A 16391-nucleotide genomic window follows, 5' to 3' on the forward strand; every position below is an offset into this window, starting at 1 on the left:
TGTGACCACTCACTGGCCAAGGGCATGTCCTGCCACCTCTCCAGGATCCCTGCGTGGCATATCAGTTTGTAAAGTGGTTGTTTTCAAGAGTAGCATACAGAAAAAGGCAGGTGCTCTCCAGATCACCTGGGGCAGCCAGTGATCAGGGCCAACTCTGAGGAGAAGGTCTGGGACCCGCAGGGCTCCACGGCCCACATCAGCCTTGGTGGAAATTTCTTGGCAAAGGAGGTTCAGCTGAGCAACCAAGGCTGGTGGGAGGGAAAGAGGGAGGTAACAGATAGCCCAGGCTCCTCAGGGGTCACCTCCAGTTGACCCCACCTGTGAGCTGCTCCAGCTGAAGCCTTCAAGTCCAGCCTGTTTCTTGACCCCTGGGCTTTGGTTTCCTCATCTGCATGATAAAGACGATCTATCATAGGGTTGGTGTGTGGATCTAAGGAGATTCACGTACTTAGCACACAGTCTGACACTTAAGGAGAGCCGGGTGTTACTATCATCCTTAGCCCTATCTCCTGCTCAAGGCCCCATTCATCCTTTTTCCTCCCAGCCTCTTCCTCCTTGTGAGAAGCGCGCCAGCGGGCCTGGGGCCAGGAAGGCTCCTCCACGCTCCACTGCCTTCCGCATATCAAAGGATGGGGCGGGCCAAGGGGTGGGACCAGCCTTGGTTATGGGTCCCTCCACCAACCAGGAGGCTCCCCCCAGCCCAGCCTCTCCGGACCAGCCCTTCCTGTCGCCAGGGCCCAGCTGCCGGCGGCTGGCACTTGACCTTCGGGGGACCAGAGGGCAGGCGGCCCCCTCAGGTGGTCCCCGCTGGGGGAAGGACCAGCACCGCCATCTAGGGTCCCTGGGGGAGCCAGGTAGGAGAGTCAGCAGGGACCCTAGTCTCGGTGCCTGGCACTGGGCTAAGTGTTTATGCGCATTATCTCATTTGGTTTTCAACAGTCCCAGGAGATAAGGACTGTCTTTATCTCAGTTTTGCAGATAAGGAAACCGAGGCGCGGGGAGGTTAAGACCCCACCTCTAATGCCCGTGCATGAGTGGAAGCTGGCCCTGCATTGGGGGCTACGGTAGTTAGGCACTCGTCACCTCCCAGCTCACAGTGCAGGCATTCATGACTGCCTGTGGGGCTGGAGGAGATCGGTACCGAGGATGCAGCGAGGACATGCAAAGCCAGAGACCTGCTTGCAGAACCTAGCTCAAGGTCGGATGCAGAACAGGAGCTGCCTAGAACTCTGACTGCTCATTCCCTATCCAGCGCTCCGTCTACAGGTAGGTTGACTTCTCACGGCCAGTGGGGGGCCCTGAGGATCAGCCAGAAGCAGCAGTGGGGGGGGGTCCTCTCCCACCTCCCCACCCTCCAGGAGACTCCTCAGGAGGCACGTCCTCTGCACTGCAGGATCATTGAGAAGCCCCAGGTGAGGTACTCGGTGAATGTCCAGTCTCTTATGGATGGTGACTGGGTCCCCAGGAAGGTGTAGGTGGACCAGTCATCCCAGGCAGGGCACCAGCATCAGCCCCTCTCCCTCCCCTGCCAGGCACTTAGCACAGAGGTGCAGCCAAGAGCAGCCTGTCTGGGATGGAGCCACACATGAGAGTGAGGGGCTGCTGCTCCTGAGAGGCAGGGCTGAGCCTGCCCTCCCAGAGGGTGAGGACAGGGGTGGGGGATTAGCCCAAGCCCCCGGCAACTCCAGCTGGGGTGATAGCAGCCTTTTGCCTCTGCCTTTGCATCTCCCAGAGGAGCTGGGAGAAGAAGGCTGCCAAATTCCAGAAGATGCTCAGCTCTGGCTAGCCCTTGCCGTGGCCATCAGTGACTGGACCAAGGACTGAGCCCAGATAGGCGGGAGCCAAAGGAAGGAGATGGGCAGCTGTTCAGTTCCGCCTTAGGTGCAGGTGCCATGAGACTGTGGAGCCAAGTCCTTGCATCTTCTTGAGAAGGAGAGAGCACTGGACAGGGAGTCAGGGGCTTGATGTTCCAACCTAGCTGGAGGGCTAGAGAAAGTTGCTCCCCTCCCTGGGCCAGTTTCCTCAGCTGTAAAACGGAGGAGCAAAAAATAGCCATTGCTCCCAAACCTGGTTGGGCTTCGGCTCCAGGTTCCCAGGTCCCGGCCCGATGCACTGAATCACACTCTCAGGGTGGGACCCTGGAACCAGAGGGCTCAACATGCAGTCAGGTGAGGGAACCACCAGACTGGATCATCTCTAAGGTCGTGTGATTCTATTCAGCTATTATGTATTGAGCGATTACTACGTGCCAAGCCTAAGAACCCTGAGAGGTAGGGCCTATTATTGTTGCCACTTCACAGCTGAGGAGACTGAGAGTCAGGGAGGTTTTGTTCGTTTTTTGTCTTTTCAATTTTTTGGCCGTGCTGTGCAGTATATGGGATCTTAGTTCCCCAACCAGTGATTGAACCTGCGCTCCCTGCATTGGAAGCTTGGAGTCTTAACCACTAGACTGCCAGGGAAGTCCCCAGGGAGGTTTTGAAGCTTGCCCACGGTTACACAGAGAGTAAGAGCTGAATGAATGTGCAACCAGGGCAGCTGTGCCCGGTATCTGTCTCCCTGCTGCATGTAACCTTGTGTGAGCTTTTCCCATCCTCCGCTGTGGCAGGCAGCCCCTACAGAGGGTCCTGGGGTAGGAACCAGAACCCACTTCTAAAAGGTTGGGGGAAGAAGGCACTGCAGTGGTCACCTAATCCAGCTCCTCTTTAAGAGATGGGGAAACTGAGGCACAGAGATGGAGTGACTTGCCTGGCGTCAAAGGGCATGTCAGCAGGCAGTGGGTCAGATGGAAGGCCCTGCATGTGGCAGCTCACTCTCTGGTCTTCCTCCTGCCTCTGCTCTCGCCCTGCACCGTTAACAGTGGCCCCCTGCCAGGCTCCATTTCTATAAGGCAGTCCAAAAGACCAAGAGTGGCTCTGACCAGCCCACCCCCTACCCTCCACCTTCACTGCCCCCTCCACCCAGGACACAGAGGCCAGATGCCTCCCCCTGCCGCCACGTGGGGCTCCCCACAACCCCACCTCCCAGCTCCTTTTCCAACTCAATTTGTCACTTTTCCCCTTCAGTCCTGGACTTCAACCACCTCTTTCAACTTGGCTCACGCTGTTTCTTCTGCCTACTCCTCTTGGCGAACACCACACATCCTTCAATACTCAGTTCCAACATCCTGCAACTCTCCCCTCTCGGAGTCAGAAACAGAATGAAGTCACCACCACTGCTGGCTCCCAAGCCTATGGCAGCCTTTGCTAATGGATCATGGCGCCCTTTCCCCAAGATCCTGGAGGTGCCTCTTAGTCTTGCTCAAAGCCACATAAATCAATGCAGCAGGACTAATGGATCAGGTAACTCAAGAACGCAACAGCACTGTCAACCCCATCTCCCGCCAGGCTGGCATATCCTCTCTGGTCCCAAAGTACCTTGTATAAACCCCCATCTTGACCTGGGCTCTGATCATTTCCTTCCCTGTAATTTACCCCATTAGTCAGGGCACGTTTTCTCCAGCACCTAGTACTGGTGTTGTGAGCTGAACTGTGTTCCCCCACAACTCTTGGTGAAGTTCTAACCCCCAGTATCTCAGAACATGAATGTATTTGGAGATAGAGCCTTTAAAGAGGAACTTAACGTGGGTGGGCCCAAATCCAATGTACTGGTGTCCTTGTAAGAAGAGATTAAGACACAGACGCAGAGACTGGACCATGGGATAACCATGCAAGGACACAGCAAGAAGGCAGCCATCTGCAAGCCAAGGAGAGAGGCCTCAGAAGAAACCAAACCTGATGACCCCTTGGTCTTGGACTTCCAGTCTCCAGAACTGTGAGAAAATCAATTTCCGTTGTTTAAGCCACCCAATTTGTGGTATTGTCTTATGGCAGCCCTAGTAAACTAATACACTGGGCCTAGCACATGGGAGCCACTCACAAGCACCCTTTGGAAACAACTTCAGGTAACTGTGAAAGAGCCCTATGGGTCAGCAGGAATGCACCCAGGAGAATGCAAAAGGGCAATGGTGACGGGCTTCAGGCAAGTGAACAGGCCCGAACGTTAACTCACCTGTGTCGCCTGCACAGCAGGCCAGGTGGAGCCCCTGCGCAATAATTACTGTCAAACTGGCAAGTGAGGGCCTGAATTCCAAGAGGGGAAAGCAGCATGATTTGTTCCCTGCAGGACGGGAACGTTTTTCCTTTTCCAGAAGCAATAAAAACCCAAGTGGATAGAAGAAAAACAGACCAAACCAAATTTGGGTGTTTCTTTTTTTTTTTTTTTTTTAAGAAGTACAAAATCTAAGCATATACTTTTCTTCCCACTCCCATCCCCATCCACCCCCAAGCCCACTCCCCCACCAGTCCCAGCCTGTCCAACCACTGTGGTCAAACAACACATGTTACTGCAGCTCAGGTTGTGCTCTGCAGAACACTGGTCGTTCTGGGGGGCATCTAGGAGTGGAGGGACTGCCCCAGCCCCGACTTCAGCCAGGGAGGCCACCCTTAGCTGTTTCAAACACTGCTTCCCTGAAAGACATCCCTTGGAAAAGGGATCCTTGGCTAAAACAAAGCCTGAATACTAGTGAAGTAGCAGGTGAGGAGGACACCCCACGCTACAGGCCTGATTCCTGGCTGGAAAGGGGGCAGCCAAGGCCATTAGTAGAAGATGCCCAGGTGAGTCCCCTCCAAATCTTCTTGCCAAAATTCAGGGCAGCCACTGAGCTGTAGGCCTGAGCTCTGGGGAGGGCTTTCATCACTGAGCTGGAAGGTGGGGCCTGGTCCCTGGTCCTCCGAGCTGGGCAGCACCTCTGCACTGTGGCTCCAGCATCCCCACTGGGTCTCAGGCTGGAGTCTCTGGCATGCTGGGCGGGGCAGGACAGGAGGGGTTTCTGGCAACAGACAAGGCTCTGGAGACGTAGAGATTCCCTGAGAGAGAGAAGAGTAGCGGGTTAGTGGGCCATTGCCTCATGCCCTGAGATCCTGAACCTGGATGTTCCCCATAGTGTGGCTGGTAGCTGCTGAACTGCCCTGGTGCCATGGATCCAGTGAAGCAAAGTGGTTTAGAGTACAAGCTCTGGAGATATACTGCCAGGGTTCAAAACCCAGCTCTGCCACTCCCTAGCTATGAGAACTCAGATAACCTCTTTTAGTCTCAGTTTTTTCATCTATAAAATGGTGATGATGATAATAAAACCTACTTCACAGGGTTGCTGGAGGGCTGATGAGTTAGTTAATTCATGTAAAATACCAAGAATCATGTTGGGCACACAGTAAGCATTCAATAAATTTTGGTTATTAATATGCTCTTTTATGGAAGCTTGAGGAAAGCATGAAGGTCACCAGATCCAAGCCCATCTACTTAGAAAGCCCCTACCCCTGGGGCAGCCAGGCCTCCCTCCCCCTCAAACCTTGGAGCACTTGCAAGGAATTTCCTGAATTACCTGAAGGCCCCTGCTACCTTCCACCCTGGACTCTGAAAGCAAGTCTGAAGATTCCCCCCTCTTCCACATGACTGTGAAGGCTTCTAGGTAGAGGTGGTGGTGGCCTTAACTTCCCAGGGTCCCCACCTCTTTCCCTAAGGGGGTTAGGGTCTTCTTCATCCTCCCTTCAGCTTTCCATCCCTAACCAGGGTTGGATTAGGTAAACCCAGGATCTAAAAAGCATAAGATTCTCTGCAGACTACAGCTTACTCACCCCCTCCGTTTCCAACCGAAGCCTGGGGAGCACTCCAAGGGAAGCGGAGAGAGCCTGGGCGCGTACCTGGTACACTGCAGCCAGCTCCATTGCGGGGGGCGAGGTCCAGGGCGTGGCCTGGTCCCGGGGCTCTGGGGGTGTCTGCGTTCCGGTACAGGCTTGGGGCGGCGTCCAACGAGCCGCGTCAGGGGCTCTCCCTTGGGACAGCTGCGGGGGCGACTGCATACCGGGGCAGTAAGGGAGTGTCACCCAGGTACCCATATCAGACACCCTGCTCCCCAGGCGCTCGGGCGCCGCTAGGGCTCCGGGACAGACGGGCGGGGACCCCCAGGACACCGTGGCGCTAGCGGCTGAGGCAGGGCCGCACCCTTGCGTCTGCGTCTGCGCCTGCGCGGGGCCGCCGTCGGGGCACAGCGGGCAGCCTCGAGGGAGCACTGCGTCGCTGTGCCGCCGGCGCCGGCGCTGCAGGCTCTCCTCGCTGAGGCCCAGCACGGCCGACAGGTGGCCGATGTAGCGGATGGCCAGACGCAGCGTCTCGATCTTGGTCAGGTTCTGGCCGGCAGGCGCCACGGACGGCGGCAGAAAGCGGCGCAGCTCGTGCAGGGCGCGGGCGAGCGTGCGCATGCGCAGCTTCTCGCGCTCACTGGCGCTCTGCCGCTGCCCGCTTCCTGGCCGGCTTCGCGCACGTCCGGGTGCCATCGAGGCGGCCTCTGAGTCGCTGCGGGCAGGGGGCGCCGGCTGCGAGGGGCCGCGGGCACGGTCGCAGGGGCAGGAGCCCGACGAATCCGAGGAGGAGGCCGGGGACGTGGAGTCCGAGTGGCCGGTCCAGCCCCAACCCTGCGGGAAGATCCAGTGGTCGTGGCCGAGGAGGCCCTGCAGAGGAGGGGACTGGGCCATGGCCGGGGCTGCGGGCTCTGGGAGGCTGGGCCGGCCACCTCCAGGACTGAGCTTTTATCTGGACCAAAGGTGCGAGGTGGACCCCTGCCACGTTACAGAGAGGTGTCAAAACCCACAGAGCCCAGGGAAGGTCTGGGCAGGGGGCGCCCTGGGAAAGCGGGCCCATTTGCGGAGGTGTGGATTCTGACTCCTCGGGGGCTCTAATGGAGGCCCCTGCAGCCCGGGAAGTGTGGGAGGGACAATTCGCATCTGGATGGAGCTGCTAAGCTTCTCACTGTGTTCCCACCCACTCCGCCTCATCCACTGCTCCGGTGAGTGCCCGGGACCCTGACAGTGGTGGGCAGTGCCATCGTCTGGGGGCGGCCAGGCTGTCCCTCAGGTGACTCAAGGACCCCCGCAAAGAGTGGCCGCCTCCCTCATCACCACCCTCCGGGAGACTGTACCCAGTAACTCCCACCCAGTGCCTACAAGTGTGCTGGATAAGGCGTCAAGACAGACCCCGAGGGACTTGCTCACAGTGATGGCGGGAGAGGGGTTGGGGAAGGAGGGGACATACAGGTGGACCGTTACTGGGTTCCCAGAGCCCGCACTTGCTGCTTTGCTGAGTGACACCGAGAAAGTCATCTCACTGTCCACAGTTAGTTTCTTTCCCTGAGAAATAGTACAGAGCAGCCTGAAGAAGAGGCATGGAGTGTAGTGAGTGATGAAAATGGGGGAATGTGGGCCCCCAGGCAGGCCTGAGTCAGACCCTCTTTATTTGCTGTGTGACCTTGGGCAGTTCACTTAACTCCTCTGAGGCTCAAGTTGCCTCATCCCTGTGGCAGTAAATAAAATACCCACCACCTAGGATGGTTGCTGGTACTAAGTGAAACCATCCATGGGACCACTTAGAATGAGCCTGGCAAGTGGGCTAAATGTTTGCTGCTACCATTTTATTAAGAAAGTACTTACATTTCAAGATGCTTGTAGGCATTATTTAATACATGTTTATTTAGCAGCTGGTAAATACCAGAGTGAACAAGATAGTTGTGGTCTGTGCTCTCATGGGATTTCAGTCTTGTGGGAGAGAGGAGTAAATGTTATGTAATTAGTAGCTCCACCACTAGCTAGCTGTGTTGCCCTTGGACAGCTCTGAGCCTGAACTACAGCTCTTAAAACAGGAGTAGTAATTATAGTATCTGCTCACAAGACTGCTGTTATAGTCTTATAATATAACCTTTGACACAGTGAAGTTTAAAAGTAAAAGCCCCCAACCCTCAGCAATAATTACAATTTAAAGGAGGTATCAGTGTTCTTCGTAATCTTCAGAGAAAAGGCTGAACTCAGAGGGACTGTCATGCTCTGGCCACAGAGGCGGAGAGGTCACAGCTGGGCCTTGAACAATGGGTAGGACTTGGGTAGGGAGAGAGGCAGGTGGAGAGCATTCTGAATGTGGGAACTGCATAAGCAAAGGCCTGGCAGTGGGTCTTCCCAGTGTGCTTCAGGAATGGTGCGCAAGGGCGGGGTGATGTGGAGAGCAGGAGCTCACCTTGGCTGGGGCCAGGCTGAGAAGTTGTATTTTACTGCCAAGGCAATGGGAAGCCAAATGGACTTTTCAGCAGAAGTGTGACATTAAAAAAAAAAAATCAGGGGCTTTCCTGGTGGTGCAGTGGTTGAGAGTCCGCCTGCCGATGCAGGGGACGCGGGTTCGTGCCCCGGTCTGGGAGGATCCCATGTGCCGTGGAGCGGCTGGGCCCGTGAGCTGTGGCCGCTGAGCCTGTGCGTCCGGAGCCTGTGTTCCGCAACGGGAGAGGCCACAACAGTGAGAGGCCCGCGTACAGAAAAAAAAAAGAATCCGCCTACCAATGCACGGGACATAGGTTCGAGCCCTGGTCTGGGAAGATCCCACATGCCACGGAGCAACTAAGCCTGGGCACCACAGCTACTGAGCCCGCAAGCCACAATTACTGAAGCCTGCGCACCTAGAGTCCGTGCTCCGCAACAAGAGAAGCCACTACAATGAGAAGCCCACGCACCGCAACGAAGAGTAGCCCCTGCTCGCTGCAACTAGAGAAAGCCTGCGCGCGACAACAAAGACCCAACGCAGCCAAAAATAATAAATAGATAAATTTATTTTTTAAAATTAACTTTATTACACAAATTACATAACTAATATGTTCTCTTTATAAGAAATGGAAACCTGACAGATAAAGCTGGAGTCCCTGTAACCCCTCCCCAAAGGTCATGTGTCCTTCCAGACTTGGTCCCTGTGCACTCACATAAACATATGTATCCTTAGAAAACACATAGTATAAATGTAACATTATGGCAATTTGCCTGTAACTTGCTTTTTTTTCATTCAACAGTGTATCTGAAATCATTCCATGTCAGGATGTGTTTAGCTGACTCATAGTTGGTCTTAGTTGATTTAAATGTTCATCCATTTAAATCATAGTGGATAATTTTAACTGGAAAAAAAATTAAATGGCAGGAGGTACAAATAAACCTTCAATAATGAAATTACATCACTTTCTCCTCAGAACTTACTTTTTTAAATATTGGAGAAAATATGCCCAAGTTAGTACTCTAACGTTATGATGAAGTAATAATTGACATTTAATAAGGTTGGTCAGGGCAACTGTTTTTAGTTTATTCTAGCTGCTGTGAATGAGGAGGGGACATATTTAATCTGTCCATCACACAAAAAGAAGGTGGAACCATCAATAATGGCCTTGATTTCAAACAGGAAAGAAGCAATTAGTTATGCAATATTTCATGATCTGAAAGGGTTTAAACCAAAGTTAAAAAAATAATAATCCTTTCTCCTAAGGGGAGGGAGACTTAGAAAACAGTCAATCCCACACTTTTTACGATTAAAATAATGGCAAATCATTATTTGTCCAAGGCTGCACAGTGCTATAAAGATCTTGACATATTGTACTATCAGGAAATTTATATGTATGTAATTGACAGTTGTAAATCAGTTTTCATGTATATTTCTTTTTTTTTAAAATTTATTTATTAATTTGGCTGTGCTGGGTCTTAGTTGCAGCATGTGGGATCTAGTTCCCTGACCAGGGTTGAAAGCTGGGCCCCCTGCATTGGGAGCACGGAGTTTTAACCACTAGAGCACCAGGGAAGTCCCTCATGTACACTTCTTCATCTGGATTCTGAAGTGTCAGATTGCTGTGCTGTTGATACTGACTGTTCCAACTCACCCCTTTTCACTGCAGTATAATATTCCACGGAGTGCTCACACCATAGTCCCTTATTGATATACCTTTAGCATGGTTTTAGTTTTTGCCAAAGAGTGCTGCCTTGTGCACAGGCAGCTAGATATGGAGTGGTGAAATGGCCTTGTGATTCCCAGGAAGGTTCTGAATATCCAGAATCATTCCTCCTCTTCCCCCACCCCCTACTCATTAGAGCAAGCCTGGAGGGATTTCCTGTGAAAGGATTTGGTGAATTATGAGAATTCACTGTCAGCAGAGCTCTGCATACTATCCTTTCTTCTCCAGGATAGCCTGGCCTCCTTCTGTCTTAGTTTGGGCTAGCCCTGGCGCCCAGGCCTCAGGCTGACTGTGGGATGGCAGAGCATAAGTTCTGGGAGGTGAGGCCCTGGAGCTGGTTTGCTGTGGCCTCTCAGCCAGGCTCCGGGAGCACAGGGGCACACAGTCACCAGCCCCACTCACTTAGCACAGGGAGACAGTATGGCTTAATGGTTAGGAGGCTGGGCTATGGAATCAGACAGATCTGGGTTTAGAGTCCCAGCTTCATCCCTTCCAAGCTCTCAGAACTTGGGCAATTTAACCTCAGTTTTCTCATCTATGAAGTGGGGATCCTGATTTCTAGGGCAATTGTTGGGACAAAGTAAGATAATGCATGTTGTAGAGCTTAGAATAGAGCCTGAAAAAAAAAAAAAAAAAAAAAAAAAAAGAATAGAGCCTGTAAGTCTTGCTTATAGTAAGTTCAGGGGCAGCAGAATGGAGTGGGTAAAGGACTAGATTGGAATGTGGGGAAGAGGGCCGACATCTTTAGCCTTGGCCCTACAAGATGATTCCTTCCTTCCTCACTCTAGCACTGGGCCTCAGGCATACTGCCCTACCCTCTCCTCCATCTTCAGCCCTTCTTCTCCGGGACCCAGCATAGGGAGTCCTCCTCAGCAGGGCACTCCAGCTCCTGGCCTGTGGCAGGGGTCACCAGAGCTGCAGTGCAGAGGCAATGGAAGAGCTCCAGGTGCCTGGAGCTGGAGCTTGGAGCCGCAGCCGACTGGCCCAACCAAGGCTAGGAAGTGGAGGATCTGAACCAGCTTCTCCTGGTGGGCTGGGTCCTGGCTCAGGTGCTTTTCCAGCTTGTCTCTGGCCCTGGGACCCTCAGGCATTCCTCCCTGTGTGCTCAAACCAGCCCCAGGTGCTGCACGAACAAGCTAGGTCTGGGCCCAGGCCGCAGGGGCTTCCACTTGAGCGGTCTCCACTTCTCTTTCATCTGACTTGCCTGGTAGAAGGAGGGATACTTATGGCTGTGTGCTGTTAGATAAGGTGATTAACTTCTGAGCCTCAGCCTGGTAGTGACACCAGGTTTACCCCCCTCCTTCCCGTGATAGGAGGAGGTGGAAGCTAGATCAGGGAAACATGGTCAGTAGAGTATTCACCAGTGTGGCAGACACTTCTGGTTGCCCACACAGCATCTGTTACAGCCTCTATTCTTCGTTCTCCCTTAATAACAGGGCTCTGTATTATAATGGGTGGTGATATGCCCAGCTGAAAAACTATATTTCCCAGCCTCTCTTGCAGATGGAATGGCCAATGAAATTTATTAGAATATTGTTTGGGGCTTCTAGGAAAGCTCTTTAAAGCAGAGAGGTACACTCCTGTGGCTCTACTCCCTTATATTGTCATCCTGGAAAATGTGATGACTGGTGCTTCAGCAACCATTTTGTGACCCTCAGGCAATCTCAAGGACAGAAGTCACACCTAAGGTTGGTGGAGCAGAAGGAAGCCTGAGGCACTGATAACAACATAGAAGTGCCATACTGGCCCAGAAAAGTCTAACTCTAAATTTCTTTAATGTGAGAGATAATAAATTACCATCTTGTTTAAGTCATTGTCAGTTTGGGTGTGTGCTTTGAGCAGCCAAACATAATTCCTGTTCACATAGTAAAGAAGTTCAGGGCTTCCCTGGTGGCACAGTGGTTAAGAATCCGTCTGCCAATGCAGGGGACATGGGTTTGAGCCCTGGTCCAGGAAGATCCCAACTGCTGCTGAGTAACTAAGCCCGTGCACCACAACTACTGAGCCTGCACTCTAGAGCCCGTGAGCCATAACTGCTTAGCCTGCGTGCCACAACTACTGAAGCCTATGCGGCTAGAACCCATTAATTAAATAAATAAATTTATATTTTTTTAAGTTATTAAAAAAAAGTTCCTAGATTATCCTTGTCGACAAATGGGGCCATGTGAGCTTAAGTTAAGTGAATTCATAACAGATTCAATGTTCCCACAGTTGAATGGATGGATGTTCACCTAGAAGAAGGTCTCTAGTGATGTGCCACCAACTCTATTCCCAGCCTCGTCATGGGCAGCATTATGATCTTTTTAATTTTAATTTATTTTATTTATTTATTTTTGGCTGTGTTGGGTCTTCATTGCTGTGTGCAGGCTTTTCTCTAGTTGCAGCCAGCGGGGGCTACCTTCGTTGAGGTGCACAGGCTTCTCATTGCGGTGGCTTCTCTTGTTGCGGAGCACAGGCTCTAGGTGCGCAGGCTTCAGTAGTTGTGGCTCGTGGGCTCTAAAGTGCAGGCTCAGTAGTTGTGGCGCACAGGCTTAGCTGCTCTGCGGCATGTGGGATCTTCCTGGACCAGGGGTCGAACCCGTGTCCTCTGCATTGGCAGGCGGATTCTTAACAACTGTGCCACCAGGGAAGCCCCAGCATTATGATCTTGAATGAAGATATGAACTGATCTAATTGGGGGTAAGATCCAAACCCAAGAAGTTAACTGGGTAACAGCCAGGATCTAAAGAGATTCTGGCAGGCTGGAACAACTGATCAGATCTCATTACTAATAAGGTAGAATCAACAGAGCCCTATGTACCTTCCCTCTAAGTTGAGGGTTAGGAGACATCATGTAACCAGCAGCAGCTGTGGAAAGGGCATGGTAGTCGTTGCCTTCTAGGCACCAAGGGCATGAAAATCAAATGTGATCCCATTCATGTTTGCAAGAAACGGGATCTTCAATCAAGGAGGCAGTGGTCTCTTATTGCCTATGCGGGATAAGTGGTCAAATCTGGGGGCCACAGTTTATGAGGGCAGGGGATAAACCCTAGCTCAGGAGAGGGAGGTTAGTGAGGGGCTTGAAGCCAGGTCACCAGAGAAATAGCTGAAGGACTTGGGAATGTTTCATCCAAAAAGGAAAAGACATAGGGGATGTGAGAGTTGTCTCCAGATGCCTGGAGGGGATACTCCAGGGAGAGTCTGAAGGCCTTTCTAAGATCACAGGGGCTGTCCCGTGAGGGGGTGAGTGGCCTGTACATGGATGTGGTTGAGAAGAAGCCAGCTGAGTACGTGCAGGAGCTGGAGGGGATAGCTGCTGTCGCCTCTGCCAACACTGACAAGAACCATAAGACAGGCGTTTGGACCTGACGATCCCTGAGGTACTTTCAGAGCTGAGGCCAAGAATCAGAGAGAGGACAGGAGCTGCCCCCTGGGGAGTCTCAGGGCGAGGGAGCTGCAGGAGACCTTGGCTTCAGGACATCTTGGGCGGGGGGAGGGCAGAATAAGGCCTCACAAGTGCTTCAGTGCTCATGACACTCCCACCCCTGTTCTGTGTGCCGGCAGCTCCGGCTCAGCTGGGCCTGCTCTCAGGGCTGGAACCACAGCGCCACGTGACCTTTGGCTCAGCTCGCTGGTGTGGCACCAGTCAGCTTGGCACTACGAGGCAGGCAGTGCCCACATCAGTATTCCTATTATACAAGTGAAGAAACGGGGGCCTCCATCCCATCAGCCCCTGATCGACTTCCCAGGGCCTTGCCCCAGACCACCAGTCAGATGGGAAGGGCAGAGGCCCAGGCTGGGGTCAGAATGTGCTCCCTGAGCCCTGGCCCTGCGAGGAGTTGCGGAGGGCATGGCCTCTGTTCAGCCTGTTCTGGGTGGCTTAGCGCAGGCCTCACCTGTGTTTGTTTACCCCCAGCCCTGCTCCAGGAAGTTCTCCACCCGCTCTTTCTTCCTGGACAGGTGGTGTAGGGCCCTCGGGAACAGGCCCAAGGACGTGGAGCCAACTTAAGGGCTGGCCTCTGCCCCGTAGGTTTTCTTTCCCTTCCTTCCCCTTGGGTCCCTGCCAGGCCCTGGGGGTGGTTAGGCTGTGGGAACATGGGAGGAAAGGGGGCTGCATGCAGGGGCCGTGTGGTATTCTCATTACCAGCCAGCAGCGAGGGCCAGCCCAGCCTCCCCCTTGGCCACTGTGGCTGCCTTCACACCTCCCGTCTGCCTGTTGACACAAGGCCGCCTCCCCCAGGGCAGAAGGTGTCGACTTGGGAACGAGGGTGTGCACGGGCCTCCAAAACAGGCGGCAGCAGGTCCTCTCAGAATCCCTGGAAAGCCCTTCTGGGGTGGGGGTGGGAGGCTGCAGTTCCCCATTCTGGGAGGCCCAAGGAAAAGGCAGAGCCTGTGTCCTTGGAACGGGGAGTGGGGTGCAGGGGGGCCTGCATGGGCCCCTCGCTCCGGGAGCCCTGAGTCAGCCTGCCCAGATACTCCCCTACCCTGGCCCCAGGGGCTGGTGCGTGACTCTGGGCACAGCCAGGGAAGCCCGATGACCAGGCCCTGCCAGGCAGGCACCATCAGTGTCAACAGAGACTAACAGCCACCAGGCAAGGTCACAGAGCAGCCCCTGGAGCTGAATTCACCCTGACCGGGCCTCGGTCTACTGGTCTTCGAGCATTTCCACACCACACGGTACCCAGCGCTGTGCCGGCAGCAGCCTGTTCAGTGCTCAAACCCCAGGCCTGACAGCCTGCTCTTCCGGGCCCAGAGAGGCCACTTCCTTTGCTTTAGGTCCCCCAGAACCAGAATTCAAACCCACAGAGGCCATGCACCCCATGTTCCGAACAGGGGCCTGAGGCTCCAGGGAGGGAGGAGTCTCTGCTGCCCTCTGGGAGCTGAGAGTTGGAGGAGGAAAAAGACAAATTGGCTCTGAGTCTGTCGGGCCCTGGTGTGCGGGGCGCCCATGGACGACAGAGCAGAGCCACCTGGCCAGGTGATCAGTGCGGGTCCCAGGAGGAAGGGAGGGACTTGAAATTGTGGATTTTCTCCACGTGGAGGTGGGGCATTTCTGGCCCGGGGGAAAGGTGTGAGCCCAAGTCTGGAAGCAGGGAAGCCCAGGGCTAATTTGGGTGATGCCAAGTGGTCTGGAGCCCTGGGTTGGAGGTGGGGAGGGTGGGAGGGGTGTGGACAAGCAAGTGGGAGCCGGGTGGGGTTGGAAAGTCCTGCTGAATGAGGAGTTTGGACTCTTAGGGAGGCAATGAGACCCACAGAAATTCTGAGGAGGGAGAGGGGTTGGGAGGTAAAGAGCTGGAGGCAGGAAACCAGTCAGGAGACTGCGGTCACATCATGGCAAGGGCTGACTAGATTGGGGCACGGGCAGGGGCGCTGGGAGTGGGCAGAGGATCCGATAGGAGGGAACGTGGGAAAAAGTGGGAAGGACATGGCCACTAGTGGCTGGGGCCACAGGCATCTGGAGAGCTGCCCAGCAGGCTGGGGGCATGGAGGTGGACTCGACGCTCTTCCTCCAACAAGAAGGCTGAGCCAAGGAGGCTGGTGTGGAAGGGCCTGCAGAGGCCCCAGGGCTGCCTGGCCCTTCTCCTTGGGCGACAAGGCGCAGTAGAGGTGGCTCAGGCCTGGGACCATCTGTGCCTGGGCTCAGTCCCCATCTGAGCCTCAGTCTCCTCGTCTATGAAATGGGTGTCCTTGCCAGGAGGATTAGATGCAGCATCAGGTGTTCAGCACGTGGGACTTCCCTGCTGGGGAGGAGTGACCATCTGTGGTCCTGCAGCTCCAGGGAGGGACAAAGGAGGAGAATGAGTGGTGCTCATTCCTGCAGCCTCTGCGAGGGAAGACCCAGCCTCCCCATCCTGATCTCCAAAAGCTATAAGGGGGCTTGGGTCCGCCAGCTCTACTACTGGAATGCAAACAAGGGAGGGAAGGGGGCTGCAAAGTCTTTTCCTTCCTCCCTCACTTCCTTCCTTTTCTTTCTTTTTTAATTTATAAAAGCAATGCATAATCATTACAAAGAAGTGAGAAAATACAGACAATCAAAAAGAAGGGAATTTTAAAGCCCCCTCTTCCATCCACCCGGGGAGAACCAGGTTAACACGTTGGTCCATATCTCTGCATCCTAACCTTTTCCAAGCATCCCTACAAGTACAGAGTATGGAGACAGAGGCATTGAGGGAGCATGTTGAGTTCTTTTTCCCATTTTCTGAAGCTTCTGGTAATATATATTCTCTTTTTTATAACAGCTTTATTGAGATATACTTCACATACCTAATAATTCACCTGTTTGAAGTGTACAGTTCAATGTTTTTTATATGTTACATTTAAAATTCCTTTAAATTGTGGTAAAATATATATAACATAAAATTTGCCATCTAAACCATTGTTAAATGTGCAATTCAGCGGCATTAATTACATTTGCAATGTTGTGCAACCATCACCATTTCTATTTCCAAAACTTTTTCATCATCTCAAGTAGAAACTCTGTACCCATTAAACAAAAACTCCCCTTTAATCCCAGCCCCCAGCCCCTGGTAGCTTCTCATTTGCATCCTGTCTCTATGAATTTGCCTATTTTAGG

At 53.3% G+C, this 16391-nt stretch overlaps 1 protein-coding gene and 1 long non-coding RNA gene across 2 annotated transcripts; one reads left to right on the forward strand and one right to left on the reverse strand.

Moving 5' to 3' along the window:
- The first annotated feature begins 712 nt into the window (after positions 1 to 712).
- On the forward strand, positions 713 to 4221 carry LOC116750013. Its single transcript, XR_004348768.1, has 3 exons — positions 713 to 854; positions 971 to 1266; positions 3063 to 4221. It is a non-coding gene; the product is annotated as an uncharacterized LOC116750013 (long non-coding RNA).
- Positions 4222 to 4336: 115 nt separating this feature from the next.
- Positions 4337 to 7075, reverse strand: MESP2 (mesoderm posterior bHLH transcription factor 2). Its single transcript, XM_032623265.1, has 2 exons — positions 5739 to 7075; positions 4337 to 4904 (listed from the first exon to the last, which is right to left on the reverse strand). The coding sequence occupies exons 1-2, from the start codon at positions 6567 to 6569 to the stop codon at positions 4635 to 4637; spliced, it is 1101 nt and encodes a 366-aa protein (XP_032479156.1). The 5' UTR covers positions 6570 to 7075; the 3' UTR covers positions 4337 to 4634.
- Between the last annotated feature and the right edge of the window lie 9316 nt (positions 7076 to 16391).

This window comes from Phocoena sinus, chromosome 2, assembly GCF_008692025.1.
Source record: "Phocoena sinus isolate mPhoSin1 chromosome 2, mPhoSin1.pri, whole genome shotgun sequence".
Lineage (NCBI taxonomy): Eukaryota > Metazoa > Chordata > Mammalia > Artiodactyla > Phocoenidae > Phocoena > Phocoena sinus.

What these genes read in the sequence shown, in the direction of transcription:
- MESP2 (XM_032623265.1), bottom strand. Translation starts at nt 6,569, where the DNA reads ATGGCCCAGTCCCCTCCTCTGCAGGGCCTCCTCGGCCACGACCACTGG. An exon ending in AGCTGGCTGCAGTGTACCAG is followed by an intron (nt 4,905 to 5,738) that starts GTACGCGCCCAG and finishes TCTCTCTCTCAG; the next exon opens with GGAATCTCTACGTCTCCAGA.